Source organism: Ictidomys tridecemlineatus, chromosome 4 (genome assembly GCF_052094955.1).
Source record: "Ictidomys tridecemlineatus isolate mIctTri1 chromosome 4, mIctTri1.hap1, whole genome shotgun sequence".
Classification (NCBI taxonomy): Eukaryota; Metazoa; Chordata; class Mammalia; order Rodentia; family Sciuridae; genus Ictidomys; species Ictidomys tridecemlineatus.
This window is the reverse complement of record NC_135480.1, coordinates 57,852,908-57,871,109: the sequence shown is the minus strand read 5'-3', so window position 1 is coordinate 57,871,109 and position 18,202 is coordinate 57,852,908. Positions and strand designations below refer to the sequence as shown.

The following is an 18,202-nucleotide window of genomic DNA, read 5'->3' as shown; positions in this document are numbered from 1 at the left end:
ATAGAAAAAAGTATTACCTACAGAGTTTAAGAATGAGGACAAATAGCAGATAACATCAAAGTTATATTTTAGATGGTGATACTCATGCATAAATATTACTAATTCAGTTTTTCTGCCCACACCTTAGCATAGGTGAATCAATTTCTCTGCAGAAGAAATAAAATAATGATGTGTTGAATTTGTTTTAGGTCTGTTTTACAAAGGCAACTGCTTACATTTGTAGTTAATACTAGAGTCTTTAATTTTGATCTTGGAGAGCTTTGTAAATGTACTGAAGATGGAACTAACTTGTATAAACAAAAGACCAGTTATAGTGACAAAGCCATACAATATAACAAGTAAATATGAGAAAATGTTTATCTAGTATTTTAGAAGTACTTCAGAAAAGTGGACAAGTAATCAAAAATTTTTTCTGTTTAGGAGTTATTTATTATTTTATTATTCCTTTTGTGTTTATGTGTGTGGCACCAGAGATTGAACCCAAGAGCAATTGCACCACTTAGCTACACACTTAGGCCAATTTTATTTTTTCACTAAGTTGATGATGCTCCTGCTTCAGCCTCCTGAGAGTCTTGGAGATCACAGTTTTGCACCACTAACCAGAAATTTCTGTTAATTTTTCTGTCTGCTTCTGATACATGGATACATATTTAAAGTGTAATAGAAATACCTGCTCATACTTGGGTACATGTAGGTCAGTATATAGCCACAGTATCTTTTGCTCCATCCTAGGCCATTACTCTTTCTGCACAACTATAATTAAAACAATAAGCTAACATTTTGCACACTTTACATAAAATACTTTAACTCCAAGAGAAGCTGTGAATGTGCTTTGTGCAATGATATTTATAATGCAATGTATATCTTGAAGCAAGTATTGAACTTTACAGTTAAGAGGTACTGTTTAATGTACTAAAGAGGTATAGAGGGAGGAAAAAATAGTGACCCTATTGACTAGTTCATACTAAATAGTTATAAATTATTGAAACATAACTTTATAAACTTCTTATTTCAACCTTAATTAAATGCATATTACTTATATGTTTCTGTGAATATATACATACATGTACACATGTACAGACTAAGATGTTTAACCTAATAATATATGTGTAAGAGTCCTGAAAATATGTTGAATAAAAATATAATTTACAAATTTACTGAGTTGTAAGGACAAAACCTTGTTTGTAAATTTAGTTTTTAAAAGAAAAGCCTTTCTTATGTTGAAAAGGCCAAATTTTATGCTTCATTATAAAATAAAAATTAATACACTCCTTGAAATTCCAAGGCTAACATTTTAGCTTATGACTAATCGACTCATCTTAAATAGAAAATTGAGTGGTTTATAGGAAGTCCATATTTTAACTTTCCTCTGTGTTCGCAAAATAAGAATGTGAATGTGTCCTTCATCAATTTTATTATGAAACTATCTTATAAGGCCTGGAATCAAACATGTTGATACAATTAGCTTTAATTTCAAAATGCCAAACGTTTTATTTCTCCAAAGTGCTCTTGACCCAGGTGTTTTTCCTTTGAATTCTCTTTGTCTAACATTAATATAATCTCCCTGATATTTTGGGATACTCTTTATTTAAAAAATGTCTGTATACATTTTTAAACCTTTGTGTTTTGTTTTTATTCTATGCACTCTTTCAAGCTGCGTAATTTAAAAGTAATTATAATCATGTTTTGTAATGGGAAGTTTGAATAATTTGTATTTCTTGCCCAAACTAACATAAAAATATTATAATATACATATATATATATATTTGTCATTTTATGTTTTCTTTTTCTCTGTACTTTATGACAATGATGATTTATTTATTTATCTTTCCCAGTAATCTTAAGGAATATAATCTGTAGTTTTCTTTATTCTAGTGTCTTTTATGCACTCTAAATGATAATACTTAGATTATAATTTTAGTAATTCTCAAAGTGAATTTCAACATGTCATGCATTCATTACTCATCTATTTTTTACTTTAAAGATACCTTTATAAATATGTATTGTGTTTGATTTGATTTGATAGACACTGGTGATAGTTTGTTGGACACTGTCCTTAACATAAATGATTTTATTAAACTGTGAATAATTCCTAAATATGAATTCATTTTTATGGTATCATCAGATAAGGAGAAGTAAAGAGAATAATTTTTGAACCAATGGATTTCTTACCATTCATCACAGCTGTTGGTAACTGCATTATTTTTGGAGTATTAAGAGGATGAATCACTATCAAGTCTTAAGGACATCTTTGTCTTCCTGATGATGGTTTTTCTTGAATAATGAGTAGGAATTGGTCACATTTGAAGAGCATAGACAAAGGGAACACAAAAAGATAGAGGATTGTCCATCACTCACAAAACCAAGAATACCAGTTTATGTAAGTAGGAAAAATAGCAAATAGGAACGAATAGGATCCTCCCCATTTTGATATGTCAGGATTGTCATAATGCTTCAGGTCTACAGCATTTTCCCATTTCGCTAAAAGGTCTTCTTGAGACTAGGATAGATACACACGTGCTACTTTGACACTGGAATAGCTCTAAGATTTTTGTCATTGCCTAAAATTATGCCCTTGAAAAGTGTACTAATTAATCTGTACAATCTGTGTTTTTTTTTTACAGTTTTTGAAAGAAGTTGCCTTGTGATTTATCTCACTTATCTTCCAGATGTTGCTTTATAATACGAAAATAAAACTGTGCATCCTGAGAAATTAAATGGTGGCAGTAAACTTTAACAAAGTCTTTAATTTTCCCCAGCAATATGATTTTATTTATTTATATTTTAAAAATTCTTTGGTAGTAGTAGATGGACAGTATGCCTTAATTTTATTTGTTATGTGGTGCTAAGGCTCGAACCCAGTGCCTCACATGTGCTAGGCAAGCACTCTGCCACTGAGCCAAATCCATCCCCATGATTGTATTTTTAAATAAATTATTATCAATGGTAAATGCCTGACCATAATACATGAAGATGTTTAGAAACAGTAAAAGAAATTACCTGTTACCATTCATCGATTTTATTAATTTTTAATAAAGTCATTTATGTTTAGTACCTTTAATAATTTTCAATTATGAGTAGAAGTTTAATTTTGAAAAAATTTAGAAATGCACATAGACTAGATGTGGGAAAGGATAAGAAGCATGCATCATAAAAAGTGAGAAGACTAACTCAAGCATTTCACTGGCTTTTGAGATCCTAGGATCATTTGAGAAATGCCATTTAATAATTCTAGAATGCTTTCAACAGTGCTTGGTAACCAACAATAAATGTCAGTCATTAATTTTAATTTTATTTTGGTACTACGGATTGAACCTAGGAGCACTTAACTACTGAGCTACATTCCAAGCCCTTTCTTATATTTTGTTTTGAGACAAGGTCTCACTAACTTGCTTAGTGCCTCACAAAATTGTGGAGGTTGGCTTGTGATTCTCCTGTCTCCCTGTGTTGCTAGGATTACTTGGTTCACACCACAATGTCTGTCATCAGTCATTATGTTTCTTGGCCATCAATGAGGTGATCAAAGCAATCTGCTTTAAGATCACATTCACAGTGAGTATGCCCAATAATTAAGAGTTAAATCAGGTAGTCTAACAAAAAATTTTTATTATACTTGGTTACGAATTATATAATGTGAATCAGTCTCTAAAATAATTAATGTAGATTCATTGTTGGTGATAAAAACAGACTGCATAAGAAGAATTTACTGAATGAATCACTGAACTAACAACAAATAACAAGCAAATAAAGCTGTTCCCTTGGCCACTCAAAAAAATTTGGCTTATGATGAGAAGAAAATATAACTATGCATCCTGAGCACTTAAACGATGGCAGTATGCTTCAACAAAGTCTTTTATTTTCCCCAGCAATATGATTTTATTTATTTATTTTTTATATTAAAAAAATTTTTTGGTAGTTGTAGATGGACAGAACAGCATCATTAAAATGTATAATTATAAAAAATGTGGTTGATGGGAGACAGTAACCTTAACCTATGCTTTCTGTACTTTTTTCCTATTTCAGCAGAACTCACATAACTTTAAGCTGATTCATGACCATACTAACTTGATGATGCTGATCTTGAATAAAACAGATCTGACCCCAGCTTCATTCATTCTTAATGGGATCCCAGGCTTGGAGGACATGCAAATCTGGATTTCCTTCCCATTCTGCTCCATGTATGTTGTGGCTGTGGTTGGGAATTGTGGACTCCTGTACCTCATCCGCTATGAGGACTCCCTGCACAGACCCATGTACTACTTCTTGGCTATGCTTTCTCTAACTGACCTTGTCATGTGCTCCAGCACAATCCCTAAAGCCCTCTGCATCTTCTGGTTTCACCTCAAGGAAATAGGATTTGATGAATGCCTGGTCCAGATGTTCTTCATCCATACCTTCACAGGGATGGAGTCTGGGGTGCTCATGCTTATGGCCCTGGACCGCTATGTGGCCATCTGCTACCCTCTGCGCTACTCAGTCATCCTCACCAATGATGTCATTGGAAAGGTTGGGCTCGCCACCTTCCTAAGAGGGGTGTTGCTCATTACTCCTTTCACTTTCCTCACCAAGCGCCTTCCCTACTGCAGAGGCAATGTCATCCCTCATACATACTGTGACCACATGTCTGTAGCCAAATTATCCTGTGGCAATGTCAAGGTCAACGCCATCTATGGTTTAATGGTAGCCCTCCTTATCGGAGGCTTTGACATCCTGTGCATCACAGTCTCCTACACCATGATCCTCCGGGCCGTGGTCAGCCTCTCCTCAGCAGATGCTCGGCAAAAGGCCTTCAGCACCTGCACTGCCCACATCTGTGCCATCGTCTTCTCCTACAGTCCTGCTTTTTTCTCCTTTTTTTCCCATCGCTTTGGAGGCCACACAATCCCTCCATCTTGTCACATCATCGTGGCCAATATTTATCTGCTTTTGCCTCCCACCATGAACCCTGTTGTCTATGGGGTGAAAACTAAGCAGATACGAGACTGTGTCATGAGGATCATTTCAGGTTCTAAGGACACCAAGTCACACAACATATAAATAAATAAGCATATACAAGGGGAAGAGAAGAAAATAATTATACCTAAAATTTGCCTGTTTTTTTCAGGAGATGGTAAATTCCTTAGCTGTGTAAGATAATACATCTGTTATAACCACACATATACATACAGATGGAGCTTGTAGAATTGTGCTTTTTCCAAAAGTGCCTTGAGAATTTTAATGTCACTGGCATGTCCAGCAATTTTCTTTGAATTTCACACTCTGATATCTGTGAAAAAGTTGTCTAATAAGTATACCAAGTTTCCCCTAAAAAGACCTAAAGAATAATGAACAAAGTGGAATAATGTAATTTGAGTCTTATTTTCAAATAGTAATTTCCAGATTTATGGCCAGTAGTTACATTCTTCTGGAAATATGTGCTACATTTTTCTTTTCTTTTGGGGGAGTATAGGTGTAGGGGTTGAACTTTACCACTGAGCCATATACCCAGCCCTTTTTTATTTTTTTTGAGACAGAATCTCACTAAGTTGCTGAGACTGGCATTGAACTTGGGATTCTTGTACTTCAGTCTCTCTCCTGAGGTTACAGACATGTACCATCATGCCCGACTACATATTTCTTCCTTGTTTATTTCTTTTTAATTATTGTATTTTAGTTATACATAACATTAAGATTAATTTTGACATAATTATACAATTATGAAATATAATTTGCTATAATTCAATCCCTAGTACTTCTCTTTTCCTAATCTCCATCCTTCCCTTGTTACCTATCTCTAATATACTGATCTTTCTTCTGTATTTTTGTAGTTTTTAAAAAATGTCTTTCTTCAGTGACTTCTTTCTGAAGGAGAAGATGGAATACTCCCAATGAGGTCATTACTATTATGAGTTTGAAGTCTTTTAGCATCTTATTAGAGTCATAATTTTAGTCTGACAAGGTCTTTCCTAGTCTGGCCATACACATAGTTATTTCACAACAGAATCATTGGACATTTAGTTTCCTGCAACACACCTTTAAAAAGCATACTCTGGAAAGAGAGGTTATGTTTTTAACCAAATGTAAATATAAATATATATTTATAAATATATATATTTGGTAGGAACCACATGGGAAGCAATCAAAATCCATTTCTTTTAGCTTATTTCCAATCGTGTACATAATAATGAAGTTTGAAACTGGATATTTTCATATTTATTGCTTATTAACTAAACCAATATATAGAGTAAACTGAATTTTAAACTTTTTATTTGTGCATTATAATTTTACGTAACAGTGGGATTCATTATATCATATTTGTATATGTACATTACATAATTTTCCAATCTCCTTCCTGAGTACCTTTATTTTCCTCTTTTTATCCCTCTCCCTGATCACTTGTCCTACTTTACTTGTCTCTCTTCTATTATTATTATTATTAATTTCAATTAGTGCATTATATACATATATATGGATAAACTGTGATATAATTGTACATGAACAGCATAATTTGGCAGATTTCTGTTTTCTCTCATATTCAGAAACTAGAGAGAGAGAAAAGAAAGAAATTTAAAAAGAGGTGTTGGGTGTGGTAGCACACACCTGTAATCCCAGCAACTCTGGAGGCTGAGGCAGGGGATCACAAGTATGAGGTCAGTCTCATCAACTTAGCAAGACCCTATCTCAAAATAAAAAGTAAAAGGGGTTGGGAATGTACTCAGTGGTAAACTGACCCTGGATTAAATTCCAAGGACTAGAACACAAAGGAGGGTGGGTGTTGGTATTTAGGAAATCTTCAGGAAAGTGATCTGCAATTTATTTTTCTATACAACTGACCAGAATATTTGTTATCTATCCCAAATTCAGTTAACTATAATTAACTATAATTAAATTGTACTTCTTATTTCATGAATCTTTCTTTATAATCCTATTGCAAAATGTGCAAAATATGTGGTACATACATGGTTTAATGTATTTTATCTTCACTTATTCTTCTTCAGTATCATAGTCTGAAGCATTGTCTATGAACTATTTATTCCTCAGAGGAAGGCAGGCTCCAGGAACTGTTTTCCACACGCTCCTTTTAGAGCCCTCTTCTTCAGACAATCCAAGATGTTTTTTCTTCTCCCTTAATCCTCCAACTATACTCCTATTTAACTATCTCCCCTGCTTCTCTAGTTAATCTCCCCAGTAGTTTTGGCATATATTTTCATACAAGTTTCTTTGAAAACAGATGTTATTATTAGTTATTTTGTTTCAACTTAAATCTGTTTTATTATTCTAAAGACTTGATTCTATTCTTTACATTCTCACTGAGTAGATTAATATATCTTTCTTTTGGTATTTATTTTTTCATATTTACTGACTTGTAACATTAATTTATATTTGTTTTAAGACTAATAAGACTAGATACAACTTCTGTTGAAACATGTGTCTCCTAACTTTGCAACACAGAAATTCAGTTGTGTTTCTATACACTAAACAAATACTCCAAAAAGAAAATCAAGAAAACAACCTCTTTTGTAATCATATAGAAGAATGAAATCCCTGGAAAAAAGTTTATCCAAGTAGGCAAAAGATTTGTGAAATTAAAGCAAAATCTAACTGAAAATATTAAAGATGACACAAAAAGTGGAAAGATGTTCCATATTCCTGAATTAGAAGACTTTCTATTGTTAAAATACTATTGTTAAAATACCCATATTAGTCAAAGTGAGAATATCATGCTACAAAATAAGTCAATCACAAAAAACCAAAGGCCAAATGTTTTGTTTGATATGCAGCTGCTAATTCACAATAGTGGCCAATAGGGGCCAGGGTGCACTAGGGAAGAAGAATGTTACTTTAGATTAGGTAGAGGGGAGTGAAAAGAAGGAAGAGGACATAGGGTAGGAAGGGTAGTAGAGTGAATCTAACATTACCTTATGTACAAATATGACTGCATGACTGATGTGATTCTACAACATGCACAATTAGAAAAATGAGAAATTATACTCTATTTATGTAAGACATATCAAAATATAAAAATGCATTCTACTGTCATGTATAACTAACTAAAACAAATTTTAAAAAATTTCAAAATACATTATTACAGAGAGCAGTGGTGCAGGCCTGTAATCCTAGTGGCTCTGAAGGCTGAGGCAGGAGACTCATGTATTCAAAGCCAGCCTCAGAAAAATTGAGGCACTAAGCAACTCAGTGAGAACCTGTCTCTAAATAAAATATAAAATAGGAGTGGGTATGTAGCTCAGTGATCAAGTGCCCTTCAGTTTAATCCCTAGTAACCTCCCAAATGTAGTACTATTATTTTTGTTGGCAATATAAGAAATGTGCTCTTAAATGATTTGTTTTTATTGAAATAGTATTTGCAATGGGTCCCAAAATCTGCTAAAATTTGGCCCAAACATATTTTAATTTATTTAGAGAAGTAAAATAGCCTTGGAATTATTCCACAATAATGTTATAGATAACATCAATGCGAAATCATGAGCATGTGAATTCCAAGTTCATTTATCTAATATACTAATTCTGTGGTCTCAAACATGTTTCATGATATAGTGTGCATCTGTTTCTGCATTTATAAAATGTAAAAAGAATGTCACATAACCTGATAAGGGTTGTTATCAGGATTATTTTTTAAACATGTAACATACTTAAAGTAACATAGTATATAGGAAATATTATATAAAGACTTGCTTGTTTTATTGTGAAATAGAAAAATTAACCCTGTATCTAGCTTACTTGTAGGTAAAGTTGTCAGTTTCAGGAAGCAGTTTAGGAAAGGGTGTTGTTCTATGCTACTAAACTATGCTCATGCATCAATAAAATATAGGACAGAAAATTAAAAGTTCATGTGGATTTCTGATTTGTATTTGCTTATGTGAGATTGGGAGGAAGGGAAAGAGTCTTTTGAATACTGTTCGTAGGGTTACCCAGAGAGAGTTAGGCTACTCTGCAGATTGTCAGAGAGACCAGAACTTCATATTCTCTCCCATTTATGTAACACAGCTCAGACTACCTAAGTCAAACACAGAGAGATGTAAGAACTTCAAGTTTTTCTCCTCTGGTAGCTAATCAATCAAGTGATCATTTAGTATTATTTAATTTTTAGAGCTTCGCAACTCAATTATTTTCAGAGTTGCCTTCTGTCACTGAAAATTAGAAAAATCCTAGAGACACAAGTTGAGAGAAAAATCCCTCAGAACTTGTGCATGTACATACTTTAAAAATATGGAAAGAAGTTTTCACATTCTGCTTTTCTTTCAACAAGAACTACTAAAAGCTTTCTACCTAAGGCCTGTTAATCCTTTCTTCTTGCCTGTTTCTCCTTTTTTTGTAAGGGGAATGTCAATCCTATCCTTGACCCACTGTTACATTAGAGAGTTCATAAGTTGTTTGATTTCACAGAATCACAATTGGAGAACAATTTGCCTCATGATTAATTGTGCCCAAGTCTTATCCATATCTGATATAGATAAGACTTTTGAGTTGATCTGGGTAGAAGTAAGTTCATCTGATAGAGACTAGTAGGATAAAGTGAATATAGTTTGCTTATGAGAAGAACATGAATTTGAGGACCAGGAACAGAATGGTATGGTTTGAATGTGTCCTCATTGTGTCAAAGTTCATTGGTCAGAAACGTATTCTCCAAAACAACAATGTTGAAAGCTGGGATCTTTAAGGAGTAATTAGGTTATGAGGAGTCTACTTCATGAATGGATTCATGTCATTATCTGGAAATGAGTCCATTATTGCTTGAAAAGGGTCATTCTAAAGGAGAAGTTTGTCCCTTTCCTTTTACCCTTGTGATACCTTCCACCATGTTATGATACAAAAAGAAAGCCCTGACCATATGCATTTCACTGAAATGGACTCTCCTGTCTCCAGAACTGTGGATCAAATTAACTTTTATTGTTTATAAATTGCTCACTCTGTGGTATCCAATCATAGCAGCACAAAATGGACTTAACACTTTAATACATCAGATTTATGGTACATTGATATTAGAAATGTAAAATGATACAGTGACTGAAGGAAAACATTTTTGACAATTCTCAAAGTATTATACAGAATTAACATATGATACAGCACATATTCAAAACAATGAAAAACAAGTGTTAAAACAAAATCTTATCTCTAAATGTTCATGGTAGTATTATTATCTAAAAGGGGGAAAAATTCTCTATATCCAAAGGAGGCTGGTTCATAATCGGGTAGGGAGGTAGAGCACGGGAGGAAAAGACAAACTCTAGATAGGGCAGAAGGGTGAAAGGACAACAGAGGGGTAGGGGGTTAGCAAGCATGGCGGAATGTGATGGACATTATTATCCAAAGTACATGTATGAAGACACGATTTAGTGTGAATATACTTTGTATACAAAGAGATATGAAAAATTGTGCTCTATATGTGTAATAAGAATTGTAATGCATTCTGCTGTCATATATACATTTTAAAAATTAATTTAAAAAATTTACTCTTCCTACAAAAAAATTCCATTTGAACATGGCATCTTTGGCCTTTATCTGTAACTAAATTTGATGAGGTAATAACTTGTTTAAAAATGTTACATTTATATTTACATAAGAGTCTGTATAACAGTTTTTATTTTGTAATACCTTTGCAGACTAAGGTAGAAACATTACAAATTGGGAATTATTAGTTCCCTTTTTCATTCTCTGGAAGACTTTCTCTAAATTTTTATTTTGTTATAAATGTTTGGAAGAATTCAGTGAAATAAATCCTAAATTTTTTTGTGAGGTTCTTTTTTGGTTTGTTTTAAAATAATAGTTCAATTTTCTTTAATAAAAATCATACCATTAATATAAAAAAACTCTATGTCCATTAGTTAACTAATGTGTAAACAAGAGTCTATTTATGAAATGGATCAATATTCTGCCTTAAGAGAAGTGACATACTTGTATAGTCTGAAACATGAACTTCGAAAACATTGTACTAAGTAAAGAAAGACAGAAAAAGAGTCTACCTATTTTGTGATTCTGTTAATATGGCTGCCCAGAATAAATTAAGTCCACAGACACAAAAAGAAAATTTGCTTTTGCATGAGTTGGGGACAGAGGACAATAAGGAGACACTAATTAATAGTTATGAAACTTCCTTTGGGACTAATGGAAATATTATATAATTATAGCTGATAATTGTTACATAACATTCTTAATGTATTAAAAGTTCCTCAATGTATGTTTAAAATGGTTAAAGTAGTCACTTTTTTATGGAATTTTCATCTCAATGAAAATAGTTTAAGAGTTGTGCTAAAATTGTTCTCTGAATATATATTTGTTTTATCATATACTATAAAATAAAAGAACATAGATGTTTAAGAATAGAAAAGTGGCTTAAAAAGTATATAAATGTACACTGTATCTTGGATGAGTTATACTAAAACTGAACAAACCTTTTTGAATATGGTTAAAATTATAAATAACAAAATTTATAGTTTAATATCTTATTAAACAAAACTTTTGTCAAAAACATAATAATTATAAATTAAAAATGTGTCAGATGGCATCTCTACATTTATAGAATGTAAGAGTTGTATATAACTCTTTTCAAATACATTTTTATTTCACATATTAAATTTTCCTTTTAATAAAAATATACAGTTTAGCCATGATTTTGGTATTCGTGTAAAGGAATATAAAATTAGAATCATTTATTGTGTTTTATTATTGGTATGTTCACCATAATCATTACTATCTCAAACGTTCAGTGTTTAATTACATCTTTTTTTTTTTAAACTGTGAATAATAGACCTAAACTTCTCATAAAATTCTACAAGGTAATAATACTTATCACCAGACTCAATTGAAATTAAATTTTATGAAAACCAGAACTCATGTTATGTGATGACTTTTTTATTGTTCCTAGTCTGATTTTTGAATTGCAAATTATCAATTTTTAAGATGTAATAAAAATGAATATAGAAGAATGAAATTATGCCATTTGCTCCTGCAAAAGAGATCATCATGTTGAGCAAAATAAATCAGAAAGACATATATTACATATTTCCTCTTATATGATAAGACTAAAAGAAAATGGAGGGAAGGATATCATGAATGTGAATGTGACACTAAAAGTGTAAAGGAAGGGAATCAGGGTAGAAAAATAAGGAGACAAAGATGAGGGAAGAGGGAATGAACATAACCATATTATAAGCATGTACAATACATGACATAATGAAACAAACTATACTGTATAATAAAAAATATGAAGTAAATTTTGATGACAATATTCCATGTGATATTTAGCACGTTTTGGAAAGAGCCTAAGTAACTCAGTAACAACATCAAAACCAAAAGGAAATGAATACAACAATATATGAATCTACTAATGTGAATGATTGAAACATTTTGTACTTAAATACTTTCTATCTGTATCTCACAAGGTCTTGAAAATACTATTAAAATCATGATTTTTATTAAAAATAACATGATCATTCTCACTCCCTTCAGTATTCATATGCTCATGTGCAAACACGCACATAGGTACATGCAAATGAAATCATTTCACTTTTTAATGTATTATCACATAGGCCTAGAAAGCTCCTGAAGATTTTTTTCCACACTAACTCTCATATATCCTTTAGGATATATAAGGTACATTTTCCTTTAACGGCTCAGCTTAATTCTACAGATATCAAAGGATTTAGACAGTGAGTACCAGGCATGTATACATTGTAAATTGTGATATTGTTTGAATAAGACTCAGAATAGCTAAATAAGATTGTTCCCATCTCTCTGTTTTGTCATTCAGAAGTGAGGTGTTAAAGGACATGCAAAGGGGGTACTACTTACAAAGTATTTTTGTTGATATTAGTAGATACATTAGTGAGAGGCTTTGCTAATGTGCCGAGCTGCTTTGAAAATATCCTAACTGGTAACTATAACCTCAGAAATACAGTTTTGATTCCACCCACCTAGTTTAAACACAGACAACATTGGTAAGATTGCTTGTCTTTGAAAATGTTTCCTTTTTACAATTCTTAGATTTTTATTTGGTACCACTTTTCATAATGAGTATGAATATTTGTTTTCCCTAGACAAATAGACACTATTGGAAATGGTGGAAATCAGGTATAAATTGAAATGGCACAGAACCAAATTAATGCCATTTTTTTCTGACCTGATTCCATTTTATGGTTGCTTAACTAGATTTTTTTTTTCAGCCTCCTGACATCTGGATCTCTGTTGACAATACCATAGGACCTTTCTGCATCCCTGACTATGGCCATGATATATAACAAAGATGACTCTGAAATGTGTCATCAAAAAAATTTTCTCATGTAATCAAAATATCTGTCTCAACAGAGTCTTTCTGACCTATATGTGCTGAATTGTCCCTGAGATTTTTGCTTTATGAACTCTATATACTTCCAACATTCAGGGGCTGGGAGTTCTTTGTGGTGTTAGTCTGCCATAGTCATTAAAGGACTTTTCTCCCCTTTCTATTTGGCTCAGTATGTGTGGTGGTTTGTAATTCTCATGCACTCTGTAACAGAATCACCCATGACAAGAATAGCTAGAGATGTATTGTTAATAATGGCCAGTACCCTATTGTTTCTACCTATCCTCCCTTGTTCCTCCAGAGGAGAACCTAATTAAACTGCTCTTTTCAACAAAGACTTAGACATGACTATGTTTCACTCATCTTAGCAGAAGTGACTGGAATGAGCCCACAGTCACGTGGACATAAGAACTTGGGTTGCAAAAATTGAGTATGAACAACTGAGGAAATAAACATAACATTTATGGGTTTTGATATTTTCAAAGTAATACTTTACCAGTGGTGATGCTCCTATTCAGAGTTATTACTTCAGTTTAGTTATTACCCAACACAGAATAATGTGAGCCCATTTTCCCTGAAAAATGTAAAGTATTGGTATTAAAAGTATGGTATTAAAAGCATTTTAGATGCATTGTAAAATATCTAATTTAATTTGTTCTTACTTCTATATAACTTGGTATCAGTTAGAATTTTAACCCACAGATTTAAAAATACATTGAAGATGAGATATAGATTTTTGTTACAATAAAACCAATATTACCAATTAAAATTATAAATACGAAAGTGTGATGAGAGACATAGATAGGAGATTTACAAAGAGTTTGGGGATATAAACTCTTGAAAATACAACAAAGGTCACATCAGATATGTATATCCTATTATCAACTAAGGGCATCTTTGTTTTCCCTAGTTTTTCTACTTGTTTCTGTTACATGAACAAATAATAGTTAAGAGTTGACTCTTAAGTCAAATTTATTGAGAGAGAGTGTTATGGTTTGGATGTGAGGTGTCCCTCCAAAACACATGAATGAGACAATACAAGAAAGTTTAGAGGTGAAACGATTTTGTTATGAGAGCCTTAACCTAATCAGTACATTAATCCCTAATAGGGATTAATTGGATGGTAAATGTAGGTAGGAAGGGTCTGGTTGGAGGAGGTGCATCCCTGGGGACATGGCTATGAAGTAAATATTTTGCTCCTGTTGAGTGGACCTCACTCTCTGCTTCCTGGTGCTTTGCTCCCATCTGCTTTCCTCTGGCACACACTTCTTCCATGATGTTCTGCCTCCCCTAGCCTAGAGTAATGCAAGCCACCATCTATGGATTGAGACCTCCAAGGCTGTGAGCCCCCAAATAATCTTTTCCTACTCTAAAGTTGTTCTCATCAGTTCTTTTGATCACAGGAGAAAAAAAATCTGATTAAGACAGAAATGAACAAGTAAAGATTGCATTTTTTTCAGCAATTAGTGACAATATTGAAGATAAGAGACAGGTATATTATACTATTTTATTTATTTTGTTTGGGTTTAAAAATCTATATTAAAATTCTTGTATAAAAGATGAAGTTTATCTAACATTTAGCTCTTAGGAATTTGCTTACCTTTGGGGACGAGGAAAGGAGAAAGCAATTTTCAGTGGGGTATAAGAGAAGCTGGTCTGTTTCTTGTTTAAAAAAGTGTTTTCACTGTGTAATCATGCAGAGACCTTTATGTATACACAGCCTGTGCATACATTTGTGCATGCACGTTATTTATGAATAAAAAATTTAATTACTAGGAGCTGGGGATGTAGCTCATTATTGCAGTGATTGCCCAGTGTATGTAATGCCCTAGGTTCAATCTCCAATACCACCTAAATATTTACTATTAAAACCACATCTATATGTCTAGCTTAATTCCATCATCATTAATTATAACTTAAAAATGTATTTGTTTGAATATATATCTCTACACACACATACAAGTTCATAATATCTCAAATAACATAACTTTAAAAAGTTATTATATAACCTCCAGCAGCAGAAGTTTCATACATTAAAAAACCTTTATTGTGTCTGCACTTTAGATCTCTAAAGCAACCAATTCATTACCGAAACCAAACCTCACAGTCAGATTGTGATATCAGATCACTTTCATCTTCTGCTGCTATTATGACCTACAACATGAATGGTCTTTAACAGTCCTGATTTTCTCTAGTAGTCAGTTCTTTAATTAGAAACATGGAAAAATATTACCTGATTTATGGAATTTTAAAATGTTTTATAGAATAAATGAATAGATTGTGTCTCCTATTAGAATTCCTTTTTTTCATAAGAAAGAAATAAAAAAAGTGAGTGAAAGGGTGAGAACATGAAAGATACTAAATTCTCTTTAATATCATGATCCTAAAAAAATAATAATATCATGATCCTGGGTTAGATAATTTCCAACACTCTAACACTGACAGTTAAGAGGTGTAATATCAAGCTTTTTTTCCTATTACTAAAGGATGTTCCGTGATCTCAGAGATTCCAACAGCTCTCAGTTCCAGATCTCTGAGTTCGTTCTGATGGGATTCCCAGGCATCCACAGCTGGCAGCGCTGGCTCTCACTTCCCCTGGCTCTGCTCTACCTCTTAGCCCTTGGGGCCAACATCCTGATCCTGACCATCCTCTTCCAAGAGCAAGTCTGCATCAGCCCATGTACCATTTCCTGGGCATCCTGGCTGTGGTGGACATGGGCCTGGCTACCACCATCATGCCCAAGATTTTGGCCATCTTATGGTTTAATGCTAAGGCCATCAGCCTCCCTGAGTGCTTTGTCAGATGTATGCCATCCATTGTTTTGTGGCCATGAAGTCAGGCATCTTTGTCTGCATGGCTATAGATAGGTATGTAGCCATTTGCCGACCTCTGAGATATCCATCAATAGTTACTGACTCTTTTGTGATCAAAGCAACAGTGTTCATGGCAATAAGAAACAGTCTGTGTCCAATTTCAGTGCCTGTGTTAGCTGCTCAGAGAAATTACTGTCTTCATAATCAAATTGAGCACTGTTTTTATACTAATCTTGGAGTCACTAGCCTCTCCTGTGATGACAGGAAAATCAACAGTATCAATCAGATATTTCTGGCTTGGTTGATTATGGGAAGTGATCTGTGTTTGATTATTGTATCATATGTTTTGATTCTTCAGTCTGTACTGAAGCTCAACTCCAAAGAAGCTGCATCCAAGGCCTTAAATACCTGCACTTCCCACCTCATCTTAATTCTTTTCTTCTACACCGTCATTGTTGTTATTTCCATCACGCATAGTGCAGGAATAAAACTTCCCCTCATTCCAGTACTACTCAATGTGCTGCACAATGTTATCCCCCCTGCTCTCAATTCCATGGTGTATGCCCTCAAGAACAAGGAGCTCAGGCAGGGCTTATGCAAGTTGCTTAGGCTGAGCATCAAGGGCAACTAACATGGAGAAGACACACTTTTTATTTTCTCCACATAGTTGTCCATTGCAGTGTTCAGTGAGTGCAAATATGAAAAGTCAATAATAAGAATACAGTAGCATATTTTCAGTTTTCATAGGGAAGCTGTGGCAGCAACTAAAGCTTCTGAATAAGACACATGGAGCTAATATTTGAGATCTCTGTATTACCCGCAAAACTCTCACGACAAGTATAACATAATGATGCTATTTGTTTCAAGAAATCCAAGGGGAAGATGTGAAGAATTTTCAATTTATTATCTTGTGTATTTTCCATGACCAGAATGTTCAAACAATGTTGAGTAAATATGGTTAGAGCAAGTATCTGACAATATCTACTATTAAAATTGAGTGTATTGTATTTTATTTTGATGTAATTATTGATAAAATAAGAACTATTTTAATTAATATTTATTGATGCAATATAATTACATGTAATGAGATTCATTGTAACATAATAGTACACACATGCTGAGAGCCATAGCTGAGTCCAATGACGCATGGCATTTTTTGCCAGAACGGAGTGGTTGAGAGGTGATGCCAGCAAGCCATTGAGATGATAATGGTTATGTTAAGCTGTGTATATTAGACCCCTGCTGTCCACCTTGGCCTGCTACTTTGGAGTTCTCGCTACTTTGGAGTTCTCGCGGGGATTCCTGGAGAGTTCCCATTGGTTGGGGAAGTGCTGGAGGCGGGATTTCCGGTTGGTGTGTGGTGTGTCCCGGGAGAAGGCTGCGTGCGTGGCATTTGGGAGATTTCCCGGGGAGCATGTGTGGAGTGTGCTGTGGAGTTCAGAAATAAAGTTTGTTCCTGCTTCAGTGGCTCGTGATTTGTGCCCAGCCAGACTGTGGCACACACATATAACAAAATTAGTCACTTTCACTCCCCAGTCCTTCCCCTTTTCGTCTCCTCTACTGCCACTGAATTCCCTTTCTTAGCTCTCTGTCTTCCTTCTGATTTCATGAGAACCCCAATTTTTCACCCATGTTTTTCTAACCTTGAAGATATGAGAAAATATACAATGCTTGACCATCTGAGTCTGTCTTATTTCACTTAACATAATGCTTTCAATTTCCATTCATTTTCCTGCAAATTCCAAAATTTTATTCTTCTTTAAGGCTGAATAAAACTCCATTGTGTGCATATATATATGTATGTGTTGTGCTATGTTGTGTACATACACACATACATGTATGTGTGTGTTGTCTTATTACATTTTTCTTTATGCGTTCATCTATTGACAGACACATAGATTGGTAAAATAAATTGGTTATTCTGAATTGAACTGATATAAAACATATATAGACACTGGAGTTGTGTCTCAGTTATAGCACACTTGCCTTGCATGAGTGAGGCACTAGGTTCCATCCTCAGCACGACATTAAAATAAATAAATAAAATTTGTATTGTATCCATATACATCTAAAAAATGACTGTGAGCTATATGTCACTATAGTATGCTG

At 33.6% G+C, this 18,202-nt stretch overlaps 1 protein-coding gene and 1 pseudogene across 1 annotated transcript; both read left to right on the top strand.

Annotated features, from left to right (window-relative positions):
* The first annotated feature begins 4,071 nt into the window (after positions 1–4,071).
* LOC101976318 (olfactory receptor 52N4) lies at positions 4,072–5,037 on the top strand. Its single transcript, XM_005342292.2, has one exon. The coding sequence runs from the start codon at positions 4,072–4,074 to the stop codon at positions 5,035–5,037; it is 966 nt and encodes a 321-aa protein (XP_005342349.2).
* A 7,417-nt stretch (positions 5,038–12,454) lies between these two features.
* On the top strand, positions 12,455–16,724 carry LOC101978567 (olfactory receptor 56B2-like; annotated as a pseudogene).
* Positions 16,725–18,202: the final 1,478 nt, after the last annotated feature.